The 14,337-nt window shown below is 47.3% G+C and overlaps 1 protein-coding gene and 1 pseudogene across 2 annotated transcripts in view; one reads left to right on the forward strand and one right to left on the reverse strand.

Moving 5' to 3' along the window:
• The window catches only part of MROH7 (maestro heat like repeat family member 7), a 46,313-nt gene that overhangs the window by 17,478 nt on the left and 14,498 nt on the right, over positions 1-14,337 (forward strand). For both annotated transcript variants that reach the window (XM_006919242.2, XM_006919241.1), the window contains exons 7-13: positions 302-406; positions 616-751; positions 3,562-3,674; positions 4,042-4,218; positions 4,604-4,758; positions 7,008-7,146; positions 10,425-10,615. In XM_006919242.2, coding sequence (XP_006919304.1) covers positions 302-406; positions 616-751; positions 3,562-3,674; positions 4,042-4,218; positions 4,604-4,758; positions 7,008-7,146; positions 10,425-10,615 — 1,016 coding nt within the window. The remainder of the gene's footprint in view (positions 1-301; positions 407-615; positions 752-3,561; positions 3,675-4,041; positions 4,219-4,603; positions 4,759-7,007; positions 7,147-10,424; positions 10,616-14,337) is intronic.
• LOC112485870 lies at positions 9,286-9,404 on the reverse strand (annotated as a pseudogene).

The following is a 14,337-nucleotide window of genomic DNA, read 5'->3' on the forward strand; positions in this document are numbered from 1 at the left end:
AGTTGCCTCCTCATCTTTGCTCTCTTCGTTTTTGCCCCGTCTTTCTTTTCTATCCTCATGACTCTCCATCTTTCTTCTCTCTCCTCACTGACCTTTGTCCTCCCTCTGGTTTTTCAGTCCTATTCTCAGCTTCTGGATCCCTTGTCTCCCTATATTCCAGGAAGAGGAGGAAGGCTATGGGGAGTTGCCTCTATGCCTTCCCCAGAAGCTTTCTGCTGATTGGTGAAGGCTGGCCTGCCCACCCAGGCAGCAGAGGCTGGCAGCCAGCCTGTAGCTCTGAGTCTTGCCCTTGTCCTCACAGCCCCTGGGGCCCTGGATGAACTCTGAAAAGGCCCATGAGCGAGCACGGGCTGTGAAGAGCAATGTCTCTTTGTTGAACCACATGCTTCTGAGCCTGCCTTTCTTCGTGAGTGGCACCTGGGAGGGGGGACATCTATAGGGAGAATCTTTCCAGTTCTGAGGGTGCCTGTGTATCTGCCCAGAGATTCCTAGGTGGCCCTTGCCATCCTCAGAGGGTTCTGCTATCAGGGATAAACTTTCCAGCTCTGTTCACCATTTACTGTATAGCATTATTGAACCTCTACGACTCAGTCCCTAAGATTATAACACAAACAGATGTCCTCGGGATTCTCTGCACTGGGGCTTCTGCTGGGGAGGCTCGTCCTTCGCATTGGGGATCCTGATGAGGATATTGGCCGGGAGGCTCTGGACGGCATCATCATCCTCTACACCATCCTGGAGCTCCAAAAACGTAAGCCCCTTAAAGTGCCTCTGAAGCAAGGCTTCCCTCAGCCTGGGACTTGACTGGAGCCTTAGCAACAAGGCACTGGTAGGAGATGGAGGAGACCAGCACAGGGTCTGATGGTCTCTGCAGAAACTGATGCAAACCCTTAGTCCCACAGGACAAGGAACAAAGGCTATAAACAAACCAATTTTTTTGAAAATATTGAATTTAATAGAAAATATCACATTATAAACAAGTCCATCGATCCATTAGCTTAAAACAGAATGGCAGCACAATCACATATAAAAGCTAAAGACAAAATGCTAATAGCAAACACAGCACTTAAAGAGAGGCGTGAGCCGGGTTCTGAAGATCTTTCCCGGAAACGGAGGAAGCAGGACTTGAAACAAGCACGAAGTTAGGGAGGAGGTAGCAGTATCCACTCCATGAAAGCCTGAGAGAGAAAAAGAGAGGCAGAGCAATAGACTTATCTGGTGAAGGATAAAGGGGCAAAAGGGTCAAACAAATCTGTTTTGATTTAAGCAATCTTATCTAAGTCCTCATTCTTCCAAGTTTGTGACTCATTTTCACATTCCTACAGCACCATGTACACCCAGGCACGGTAGTCTTAACGTTCTGTTCTTAGTCTGTCTTCCCTACTAGACTATAACCCCATCTGAAGGTAGGACAAGGCCATGTCTTGTTCACCACTGAATCTCCAAGGGCTAGCCTTGGTGGGTGCTCATTGAACATTTATTGAATGAATGAACAAAGAACAGATCCTATCTTAGAATCTGAAGCGGCTAAAACCTGCAGGTGGGAGAACATTCCTGGATTCAGCTTCAGGAAGCTAGTGATGTGGTACATGGGCTGACACAAGCACCTGCTGGCACTGTCCTCAGAGGTGCACAGTATGAGCTGTTATTTGCTTCCTTCTCTTTTCCATAGTCCCAACTCTTCCCCAAACCTGGGGACCTTGGCATGTTGTTTAAACTCCCCTGGCTCTGGAGGCAGAGTGATCTAGGTACAAGACCTGGCTGTCTGACTTCAGGAAAGTATTTTTCTTGTCCAGGCCTAGATTTCTTCATTTGTGAAAAAGGTACAGGAGAAAATAACTACCAAGCTTTTTGAAAGATTAAATGAGGTCATATACGTAAAGAGATCAGCTCAGTGATACACATAGGCACTTGTCAAATAGAGTTCCCTTTTTCCCATCACTACAAGGATCATCTTATTAGTCTTTTATACATGCTTTTTTTGACCTCTAGCATTTGGGGCAAAGATTTGGCCCCTAAGTGATTTCCCCTGCTGCCCAGGAATCACTCAGACCTCTCAAGTGATGAGTACAGGTGGTATAAGCCATGCTAATCATCAGCCTTAGGGGCAGGAATAGTATAAACTAAATTAATATTGCTAGATCTAGCAAATAAAAATATAGGATACCCAGTTAAATGTGAATTTTAGATAAACAATGAATAATTTTGGGTATATTTGAGACATGCTCTCACTAAAAATTATTTGTTTATCTGAAATTCAGATTTAACTGAGTATCCTGTATTTTATCAGGCCCACTCTGTTAGAGTCTCTAGGAGTGAAGTGGTTTGTCCAGGTCCCCTGACTGTAGGAAGCAGCAAAGCTAGGATTTGACCCTGGGTCTGCCTGATTCCTGGCTTCCAGCTTCTTCTCTTTACAAACAACCCACACACTTTGTCCAGGTGGGCACTCCATCTTGATGGACCTTTCTTATGCCCATGTCTTGCATACCCTGGGAGATCTAGGTAGGACCCAGGCCAGACCACAGTAAGGGCTCAGGAAATGTGCCTGAAATGTATTTCCTTCAATAGAAAATTCAGAGTCATCATGTGCCAGGTATTATTCTAGGCACTGGGACACAGCAGTGAAGAAATCAATAGAAAATTAATTAACTAAATAATCCTCCCTGTCAAGCTTAACTTCTTGTGAGGAGACAACTAACAAGATAAACAAGTAATACATATAGTAAGTCAGATGACGATAAGTCCTAAAGACAGACAAACAAACAAAAAAGTGGTAAAGGGTGATTGGGAATGCCAGGAGCAGGGGGCTTGCAATTTAAAACAGATATTGACACACACCCACCACCATGGTAAAATTAAAACAACAGATGATGCTATGTGCTGGTGAGATGTGAGGCCACTGGAACTCTCATATACTGCCAGTGGGAGCATTATGGGTCCCCACTGTGGAAAACGGTTTATCAGTATCCCTTAAAGCTGTATCTTTGCCTATGCTAGCTATCCACCTAACAAATGTCTACATGTATTAACCAAAAAGCACGGACTAGACATGCTAGAATGCTCATAGCAGCACTGTGTATAGTAGCTGCAAACAACCCAAATGTCCATCAGAAGTAGAACAGATACATAAATTGTAGTATTTTCATACCATGGAAAATTATGCAGCACTGAGAATGAATGAAGCAATGCTACTTGCAACAGTGTCAATGAATCTCATTCACGTGATGTTGCGTGAAAGCCAGGCACAAAGGATAACATACTATACGAGTCCATCTACAACAGTCTAACAGCAAGGAAATCTAATCTGTGGGTTGAGAAGTCAGAATAGTGGATACCCTGAGTGGGAGAAAGAGAGAGAGAAACGGGAGGCACAAGAGGGGTTTCTAGGCTGCTGATCATTTTCTGTTTCTTGACCTGGGTGTGAGCTACATGGATATGTTCACTATATGAGTATTTATCAAGCTGGTTACCTGTGATTTATGCATGCTTTTCATCTATACTTAAAAGGTTTTTTTTTAAAAAGGGTGGTTGGGCCTCACTGAGAAGGTTCCCTTCTTGCAGGAGCCAGAGAGAAGGAAGAGACCAACAAGAAGGAGCTGTATGAGAGTAACAAGCGCTACCTGGGGCCCTACAACCCTGTCAGCCCATGCCAGAACATTCTGCGTGTGATTGCGGTGACTGCTCGCTGCCCATCAGCCCTGGGCCTTCGGGGGGATGGGGGAGAAGGGCAACACCAACCTGCCAATGTCGTCTCCTCCCCTTCCGTCTTTCCAGGCTCAAGTCCCCTTTACAGGAGGCCTTCCCTGACCACATGGACCATCTTGAGTGCCCCCAATCCCTGTGGTCTGCACCACAGCTTGTGGGCCATGTCACCCAGCTCTGGGGACAAGGGCCACATCACTCCTTGTTTTGCAGTTCCTCCCCAGAGTTTGTGGGCCCTCTCTGCTGACCTCTGTGCGTGTCCGGTCACATTTGTGTGTCTGTGTATGGCTCACTTGGGGTCTACCCATGTGTGTCAGGATCTCCGTGCCTTTGTTTCAGGAATTTGGAGACTTCCTGGGGCCCCAGCAGGTAAAAGACCTGCTACTAGCAGCCCTGGAAGGGCTGAAAGGTGGCTCGGAGGCTCTGGGGAAGGACTCGGGAGAGATGATGCAGCTGGCTTCAGAGGTCACGCTCAGCTCAGTGCTGGAGTGGTACCGCCACAGAGCACTGGAGGTGGTAAGGCCCCTGTGGGCAAGGGCGGGGCTGGGAGACTGCACAGGGCCTGCTAAACCCTCAGGCAGGGCAGGGGTGGTGGTGGCTGAATTTTAGGTGCTTCCAACCTGCAAGTAAGAAAGAACTCACTTACCAGCTCCCAAGAGAACTTACAGATCTGGCGTGGGGTCGGGGAGGGCGGGGAAGACAAAGTGGCTCATTCCCAGGGAAGGAGCAAGCATTCTGCCCCCCGTCTCTCCCCATTTCTTTCCTGTGTTCCCTCCTGTCCCCTCCCTCCTTTTCCCTGTCACTCTATCTTACCACCCCTTTCTTCTTCTCATCATCCCCCATTCTTTCCTTGGCTTCTCCATGGGCCCTCGGCCTGATTACGGCCCCTACTGTGACCCAGATCCCAGAAATCATGCAGGCCATCTATGTGCAGCTGAGCCACATCCAGGAGCCACGGGCCCGCGAGGTGGCCCTGCTGCCCGTCTCTCTCCTGGCCAGCTCCTTCATGACCGAGGTCGTCGTGGCCCTGCTCATGTGCCCCCTCCCACTGGACAGGTACCAAACGAGGAGGGTTGTCAGCCACCACATCTCAGAGGGTTGAAGCAGCCCTGACCCTGGCCTGGGACTCCCTCCTTCTGCTCAGAGAAGCCCCTTGCCCTCCCAGATGTCCCCTCTTCCATGATCTGTGATGTTTATGACTACCGTTAAGCATGTCCTGAACACTGCTAGGTATCATTGCTCAGCATTAATAGTACAAGAACCCCATTCTACAGATGAGGAAACCGAGGCTCAGGGGGAGTTTCTTACTCTAAGCACCCACTGAGCAAGCAACAGAATGGGGGTCTAAACTCAGATCAGACCAACTCCAAGCCCAGTGCACTTTAATAATGCCGTAGAAAGAAGGCCTGAGTGACAGTCCTGACTCTGCCTTCAGCTGCTGTGTGATTATTGGTAGCCTGCTTGCTCTCTCTGGGCTTCAGTTTTCTCCCATAGTGAAAGGAGGACATAATCCCTGTATTCCCGCCCCAGATGGGTGGTCATGAAAATAATGCAGCCAGCTGTGCCCAGCATCTGCCTGGGCCTGGGCCTGCGCAGGAGAATGTGCCATATTTTCAGCATTCAGGGAGCTGGTGGTCTGATGGGCAGAGGGGAATGTGGCCAGATGGTGAGTTTGTGAGCAGGAGAGACCAGTCTGACTGTTCCAGCCTCGCAGCCCAGGAAACGCTCCCACGCTGTTGAATGAATAAAGCAAGGCAGAAAGCATGTGATCCACATACTAAAATGGTTGGCTGAGAGGGACTGTAAAAGAATTGTGCAGAACCGTGCAAGTGGGTGTGCTTCTAATAAGGAGAGTTGGTGTCATTCATGGGAGTCAAGGACAGCAGTGGAGGTGTTAAGGGCCAGGGTGACATATCCTCGTTCTCCCACCTGCAAGAATTTAACTCTTTCTGGCCGCACTGCCCACCACGGTGTTTTCTTCTTGGAGCCACTTAACATTCAGCCCCACAAGGCTGTTGGGGCCACATTCGACGTCAGAGTTGCTCAGGATACAGCACAGGGCAGTGTCAGGAGCTCCTCTTTGCAGGAATCCTTGTAGCTGCCCACAAAGCCTGCCAGACAGAGCTGGGACAAAATTTAAGGAGGCCCTCATCTTAGATGCCACACCTGCACTTGCATGAGCCTGAGATTGAGGGCCTGCTTAAATTTTGTGCCCTGGATGCTTCACTTTCTTCACCCTAGTCTTGGTCCCAGGTCTATGAGTTGATCTCTTGGGCTTTCCAGGTGAAAGGTGCAGGAGCTACCCTGGCTTAAATGGCTCAGGCCCCACAGGAACTTATATCTCTTAAAATAAATAACTCTACAGACTTTGCTTCCAGGATCCCCACAGGGATAAGCCAAGTCACAAGAGTCACTGCACCCCAGGAAGCTCAATGCTATACTGTTCCCATTGGTTATTATAGTTAATTTATAGTTTCTCCCAGCCCAGATGCAATTTATCAATTGGGTCATTTTCACCATGAGCAATGTTGCCTAGCAACATAGTTGACATACTATCTTTATCAGGTTTCCAGGGGAACAGAGCTGGAAAGTTAAGGGAAGGTTCAAAGGCTCATGCAGAAGGGGAAAAGGGTTTGGTTAACCCCATAGTGCACTGGCCTCTCAGTGCCTTCAATTCCATGTGATAAGAGTGCCTGCAGGCTGGTGCCACCTAGGACAGGTGCCTTCCCTTGTAGGTGTATTGCCTTCTAAGGGACTGGAGTGGGGGCTTCTCGATATTATGTGACAAATGCAAGATCCAAGCCCTAAAGAGTTCCTTGGCATAGGGGAGGGAAAACAAACTTTGGAGACATGAGGCCTGATCACTTCTTGACAATACAGCTCATTAGTTGTGTAGTCTTTAACTGGTGATTTCACTTCTCTGAGCCTCAACTCTGCAAAATAGGAGTAGCAACCCACATGAAGGTCATTGTGAGAATTTGGTGACCTTGAATGTCTTGAATTTCTTGTTCACATATGTATCCCCAGAGATTTGCCTAGTGCCTGACAGATAGCAGATGTTCAGTATTTGCTAAAGTAATAAATAGTATGTAAAGCACGTGGTATAATACCTGGGAAATAGGGTTTTTAATCATTGTTAGCCCCCTGCCTCTTAGGAAGTATTTTCTGGACCATTCCAGGAATTTGTTGACATGCCCATAGATGCCATTTCAATGGCATCTTCCCTTCTCCTTCACAAAACCATTGGGAGGCAGGGTGAGCCCACTGGCCTGGTCTCTACTAAACATCCCCTCCCCGGCTCCCAGCAATGGAGCAGAGATGTGGAGGCAGCTGATACTGCGCAAGCCCAGCTGTGATGTCCGAGACCTCCTGGACCTGCTTCTGACCAGCTTGAAAGAGAAGCCTGTCACCAAGAAGGGCCGGGCCTCCATCGTGCCCCTAGCGGTAAGACCTGCCCACCTACCATGTCACACTGCTCCATCCTGCCCTCCTTCCTCACTCCGGCTGAGCTCATGACACCCAGCTTCCAGTACTCTGCTCTGCCAGCAGCTAGCTAGTTGTTCTTAGACAAGTCTCTGTCTCTAGGCTTTTATTTGTGATCACTGGACGACAACTGTACTGCTATTTACAATGACAGCAGAAGCCTGGGGTAGTGGAAACGGAATGACCTAGACTCATAGACCTTAGTCTGAGAACTGGCTGGCTTTGCTACATTACTCTTTTGTGACCTGAGCAAGTCGCTTCACCTCTCTGAGGCTCGAGCTCTGCATCTATAAATGGAAAGAGTAATATCTGCCTCGTATGGTGGTTGTAAAGATTAAATGAGATAACTCATTCCTTCATTTAGGCAACACAAAATATTTAAGTGCTCTTCCTTCCAGTTGAGCTCTGACTGGGAACACCGAGGGAAAGGGCTCTGACTGCGGGAAGGTGACTGGCTAGAAAGATGGATTTCTCTGCCTCTATCCCACCACCCTCGTCTAAGCCAGCTGGTTAATACCTCTGCTCATCTGCCTGCTTTTGCTCCTGCTCCTCCATTCTGTACCTCAGCCAAAAAAATTTTGAGAAATGCACATCCGCTCTTTCAACTCTCTCAATGGCTTCCCATTGCCCTTGAGTAGTAACACAGGGCTTTACCTGAGCTGCAAGACTCTGCACCCCTCACCAGCTTCACCAGACTCCCTGGTTCTCTTGCATGCTTGGCTCCAGCCTCCCTGGTCTTTGTTAGAACGTCGTTCATGCCATGCCATCTACCGTCACAGGGCTTTTGCATATCTTATTCTTTCTGCCTAAACTGTTCTCTACCAAGTTAACATCTACTCATCCCTCAGCTCTCATCTCAAGTATCACTTCCTCAGGGAAGCCCTCCCTGATTTCCTTGACCAGATTAAATCTGTGCATATTATACTTTGCTTCCCCTCCTTTATCTTGGGAGAGTTTATCCAAGTTGTGACTTGACAATAGCAGAGGGGGTCATTTTAATAATCTGTGACCTGCATGAAGACAGTGCCTGAGCCTGTTTTGTTCACCATGATATCCCCAATATCTCACACACACCCAGCACATAGTAGACACTCAAAAAAATTTTGTCGAACTGATTCATTCAACAAATATTTATTGAGCAACTACTCTGTACCAGACACACTCATAGGTTCTGGGGATCCAACAGAGAGCAAGACGTTCTGATGGAAAGAAGCAAATAAACAAAGATATGGGGGATGGAGGAGCAAGTTGTATTACCCCTTACAGAGGAAGATACTTCTGCTCAGCAACAGTCTATGTCTCGCCCAAGGTCACATAGCTAGTGAGTGGTGGTGCCAGGACTCACACCCAGATCTCCTACCTCTGAATCCCGGGTTTCACTACCGGATCTCTCTGCCTCTCTCCCCCAGCACCCACACCTTCCCTGATTTGTACATTTATCCAATCCTCCTCCAATCAGTCCCTCATTTTGCTTCTTTTTCAACAAGCATAGTTCGAGCACAGATACAACCTGGACTAAATTTTATCTTATGGTATTAATAAACCATTTGAGCAAGACTTAGCCAAGAGCAGAGCCTTATGGCATACCACTAGCGACTTTTCTCTACACCACAGACTGTGTCTTTGGGTGCAGTCATTAGCTTTGGGCTACTGAAAAATGTAAAGGCTTTGAGTCAGAGAGGCTTATCTTAGCTTTGCCACCATCTGACTATATAACCTTGGTCAATCATTTCCCTCTCTTTAGCCTTGGTATTTAAATCTGTAAAATGGGTAGTAATAATGCCTGCCTTGTCTGTCTTACCTGTTGAGAAAAGTGAGATAGTGTATGCGAAAGGGATTCCTAAGCTGTAAAGTACAAATACATGCCATTTATTGTTATCCTTCAGCCCATATTATGTCACTTATTTCCATGGGAACGGGCTGTAGGTTCTTCCATTTCACAATTACATGCTTTTCCTTCAGGCCAGCAACATGGGGTCTTGGTGGCACAGATCTCGACCATTTCTTTTTCTTTTTTTTTTAGGTGAGGCAACCCTTGGTTGACCTCGTAGATTGCAAGGACCTTGTCAGCTTATGATCCTTTAATATTTTTATTTTTTACGACTACAGCACCTGGTCTTCCTAGGCTGTCTCCCATCCAAGTACTAACCACGCACGACCCTGCTTAGCTTCCGAGATCAGATGGGATCGGGCTTGTTCAGGGTAGCATGGCCGTAGACTCAACCATTTCTTTATAAAGCATTCTCCTTTCCCCCTTATTCAATCTCCTCTACACCTGTGGGGCTAGCTGTAAGAGGACCAGTAAGCCCACTTTAGGGAAGATGAAACTGATGCTCAAAGAGGGGCGGGTAGTGGTGGAGCCAGAATGAGGCATTAGGTCTGTGACCCCAGCCTGTCATCATCCCCTGCTCCCTCATTGTCTTCTTGCTAGTTAGAGAGGACCTGATGTGCTGAGTGTGTGTGAGAGATGGGCCCAGGCCAAGGCCAGAGCTGGACTGGCAAGTGGAGAAGTTAGGCGAGTACAAATTGGGTCCTGAGGACCCTGGTGGACCAAATACCAACAAAACCAAGTTCTCGGGACTTGGGAGGACTTGTGTGGGAGCCATGGTCTGGAGGGACAGGGGTATGGGATGAGTGAGTGTGGAGTGACAGAGTGCAGGACTGATCCTCCTTGGCTCCTGATGAAGATGGGGGCTGCTGGCCATGTGGGGAGGCAGTGAAGCCAGACTAGTTCAATGGCCAAAAGGAAAGAGGCAACTGCTGCCTCTTTCCTTTTGGCCATTGAACTAGTCTGGCTTCACTGTGTTATGAGTGAGGAAGAGGCAGGGCATGCTGCAGCCGGCATGTGAAACACTGGTTCAAGTCCCAGCTCTGCCCCTGAGATGCTGGGTGACGTCAGGTAAGTCCCGTCATCCCTCTGAGCTTGTTTCTTCACCCACACAGTGGGATCGAGATTCTTTAACCAATAAGAGGTGGGACAGGATCCCTCCACCACGATTCTTTCAGGGGTGTGTTAATGGCAAAGAGGTGGGCTGCAATTATTTTTCTGGGTCAGGACTCACCCAGAGAGCCAGGAGCTGGGGTACAGGGGGACAGGGCGATGTGGATCTGGACTTTTCCAGGCTGGGCCGGAGAAGAGCAAAGATCCAGGTCTGACCTTTAGAGAGGCAGTCCATCCCCTGCCAGGGGTGCTGAGATGATGGGCCAGGACATCCCACCAGCCTCCCTTCTGCCTGCAGGCAGCCAGTGGCCTGTGTGAGCTCCTGTCCGTCAACAGCTGCGTGGGCCGAGTGAGGCGCATCTACCCCCAGCTGCTCCTGGCCCTGCTCATTCAGGTCCATTATCACATCAACCTCAGTCTGCCTGGACGTGTGACTTCCCACAAGGACTCCAAGAAGGACGCACAGCCCTCTGTCTTTGTACCTGTGTGGTATGCTCCCTGGGCAGGGTAGGGCTACCCCCAAGGGACCATTTGAAAGTCTTTCGGGCAATCTATCAATAGTAATAGAAATTAGCTTTGGGACTAGAAGAGAAAACAAAAGTACATTTTTATGAGAGAGAGCCAGTAATCTGTTCAACAACTATTTGTGAGCATTTGCTGTGTGTGTCAGACTCCGCTTAGTGCTGGGCTGCAGGAGCGAATCAGCCCTCCCCAGGAGCTCACCATTTCGTTTTCCTCCTCACTCACAGAGATATTATTTGAATTAGGCCCAATCGTTCAATTTTAAATTATTAATCAAAATATGTAATATATGCACATGGTAAAAATCTCAAAAGACATTAAAAGTGAGTCTGCTTTCCTCCACTTACCTCAGTTAACCTCCCCAAAAGAACTGGGTTCTTTTGTGCCCTTCCAGAGGTGATGTAGGCAGAAATAAGCGCATGTTTATATTCTCTATTTTTACACTAATTGTAGTAAACCTTGCACAGTTATACATTTTTGCTTTTAGCGTATACTATATCTTAGAGATCATTACATATAGAACTGCCTCATTATTTTTAACAGCCACATAATATTCCTATGTAAAGAATTCCACCATACCATAATTTATTTAACCAGGGTCCTCTTTATTTAGGCGCTTTGCTGCCCTTGGTAATTACAAACAACGCTGCAGTGAGTTTGTCTGTTTGTATGTACGTATGTGCACAGGTGATTGTATGTATTGGATAGATTCCTGAAAGTAGAATGGTTGTATCAAAAGGTTTCTGCATTTAAATATGAAGGTGGAAAAAAGGGACATTTTGTGGAAAGAGTTCTTGACCGGAGAGTGATGAAAGGGGAAATGGAATACATCCTAACGTGTCCAATTTGCCAAATTGTTTCCCTCAGGGGGCACTGCCACCAGCAGTGTGTGAGAATGACTGTTTCCTCACACCTTTGTTAGTATGATGTTGTATAAAACATTTTCATCTTTGCCAATCTGAAAGTTGGAAAAAATGTATTTTGCTGTAATTTTAGTTTGCATTTCTCTTATCATGAGCGAGGTTGAGCTTGAAATGCCGTTGTGTTTCCTTTTCTGTGAGTCGCCTGTTCTTGTTCTTTGCCCAATTTTATATTGGACCTTTGGGAATTTTTCTTATTAATTTATAAGAGCTCTTTATATATTAAGGATATTGTTTGTCCTTTGTATTTCAGTTTGCCACTTAGCCTGCAACTATTCCATGGTCTTTTGCCATTCACAAATTTTAAATTTTTATGTAGTCCAGTTTGTTAATCTTTTCCTTTTTGGTTCTATTGCGTGTTATGAGGGGCAGAGGACAAGCAGTTGTATAACTGGACTTAAAGTCAGAACACCTTGGATTGTGTCCTGGTTCCATCACTTAGAGCTTTGTACGTTGGGTAAGCTAATTTAATCTATTGGCAACTTGGTTCTCTTGCCTATGAAATGGGGTAAGCGATTCCTATCCCACAGGTGTGTTGTAAGGACCAAATAGGATCGTATCACAGCGTGCCACACCGATGCCAAGGCTGTGGCACCAATTCTGATTTCCCTGGCACTCGTAGGTGCTACCCTGAGAGTGTCGCCCCTGACTCAGAAAGCTGGTGGGTTCTGGGGAAAACAAAACCAGAGGAAAGTGGAGGGAGCGCTGGAGGAGGGGGAGGAGGAACACGTGATGGAAAAATTCTCAGCTGTTGGTGATGAAGGATTGGAGGGCTTCACTCAGCTGAGTCCCCGCACAAGGGAGCTGGAAGAAAGACTGAGTGTCCATCCTCACCTCTTGTTTACAGGAAGTAGCCTGGGACAGAAAAAAGCAGAAAAAGCAGAGGCAGGCAAGCGCTATGCTAAAGGGGACCAGAAAAGACATGAGGTGGTACTTGGGAGTAGTGGGCTGAATGGTGGCCCCCAAAATTATGTCTGCCTGGAACCTATGACCTTATTTGGAAAAAGAGTCTTTCGAGATATAATTAAGTATCTTGAGATGAGATCATCCTGATTAACCAGGTAGGCCCTAAATTCAATGACAAGTGTCCTTATAAGAAGAGAAACACACACACAGGGAGGGAAGGACAAGTGAAGAGAGGCAGAGATTGGAATGATGCAGCTACAAGCCAAGGAATGCCAGGAGCCACCAGAAGCTGGAAGAGGATACTCCCCTAGACCTTCGGAGGGAGCGTGGCCTCGTTGACACCTGGATTTTGGACTTCTGGTGTCCAGAACTGTGAAAGAACAAATTTCAATTGTTTTAAGCCACCAAGTATGTGGTAATTTGTTACAGCAGCCACAAGAAACTAAGACACTCAGGTACAGAACCCGAGTGGGTCCTCAGTGCTCCAGACTCTGGTGGTGGAATGAGAAAACTTAAGGAAGCCGCCAAGTGCACAGAAATCATCACACCCTCCTGTGAGGAGAGATGGGTGCAGGTGAAAGGCATGGACATCAGCCCCTGTTATGACAACCTGGGTTTGAAGAGAGAGGTGCAGAGTCCTGCTAGACTGGACACCACAGATACAGCCTGACAGCACATCCCGCGAAGTCTAGCTTCTGTGCCCTAAGCAGCCTCAGGCTTTGAAGCAGTATTTGACCCTTGTTTCCCCATCTCAGTGCAGAGACAGGCAACTCTCATTCCGCTTCGATGGAAAAAGCTGAGGACATTCAGGAAGGTGAAGCTTGCAGAGAGGGTGTTTGGGGATCCAAAGGAGACCTCCCACCAGCCCCTGCAGCTTCCTCCCAATGGTGTCTTTTGCAGAGCAGAAAGGTCCTTGTTTGGGCTTTTACAGGTGCATCTTTGAGAGTGAGGTGAGGAGGAAGGGATATGCGGAGGGTCATTTTTGTTAAACTTTGGAGCCTGATTGAGGAAATGGTGGAACAGCGGAGGAGACAAACTATTAAAGGTGCAGCTCTGTGTTCAGAAGATTTGACCTAAGTCTACATTCCTTGTTGGCTGCACAGTTGAGGACTGGGGGTCTGGGTACAAGCTGTGACTGTGAAACCTCTAAGTCAGGTTGTTCTCTGTGGAACTCCTGAATCCTGAGCTCAGTGCTGTCCCCAACTCAGTCAGTGAGAAGGTGATCAACTGCCCCTGGACACAGGAACAGGGGAGGGTGGTCAAGTCATAGCGGAGAGCATGCACGGGCGGCTCATTCTGTTTTAGTTAAAGGTGCTAATGCTTAAAGTGGAGGTTATAACCTTCCTTCTTCAAATGAAAACATATAAATTACAGCTTAGCTATTCAGCCAGTGCTTGAAGTTTCAGAGGCAAAGGAAGGTAGAGGGATGGGAGAGGTGGGTAGGGTGAGGCCCAGTCTCTTAGGGTGGACAATACCTAGAGCTTGCCACCCTCTTTTCTGTGTGTGTGTGTGTGTGTGTGTGTGTGTGTGTATGTGTGTGTGTTTAACTTCAAACCCTGGAGGCACTGCCGGTAGGGAGCTGTCATTGGCAGCACATGTTACAAAGAATCAACACTAAGGTTGTATGGCTCAGGAGATCGAATTTTCACATTAGATTAATATTCATTACAAAACCAAAAACATGACAATTAAGAGCAAATTCCTGAACATTACTGAGTTCCAAAATGCTTTGATGCTTTGTCTTGAATCACAAGAACCACTAGTTCCCGGTATCTCTGAGGTGTGTCCATATAACTGCGTCATAAACTCTTAAAGAAAGAGTTTAGGTTTCTGGAAAATTTTGTTTAAATGTAAACCTTATTC

Source organism: Pteropus alecto, unplaced genomic scaffold (genome assembly GCF_000325575.1).
Source record: "Pteropus alecto unplaced genomic scaffold, ASM32557v1 scaffold25, whole genome shotgun sequence".
Classification (NCBI taxonomy): domain Eukaryota; kingdom Metazoa; phylum Chordata; class Mammalia; order Chiroptera; family Pteropodidae; genus Pteropus; species Pteropus alecto.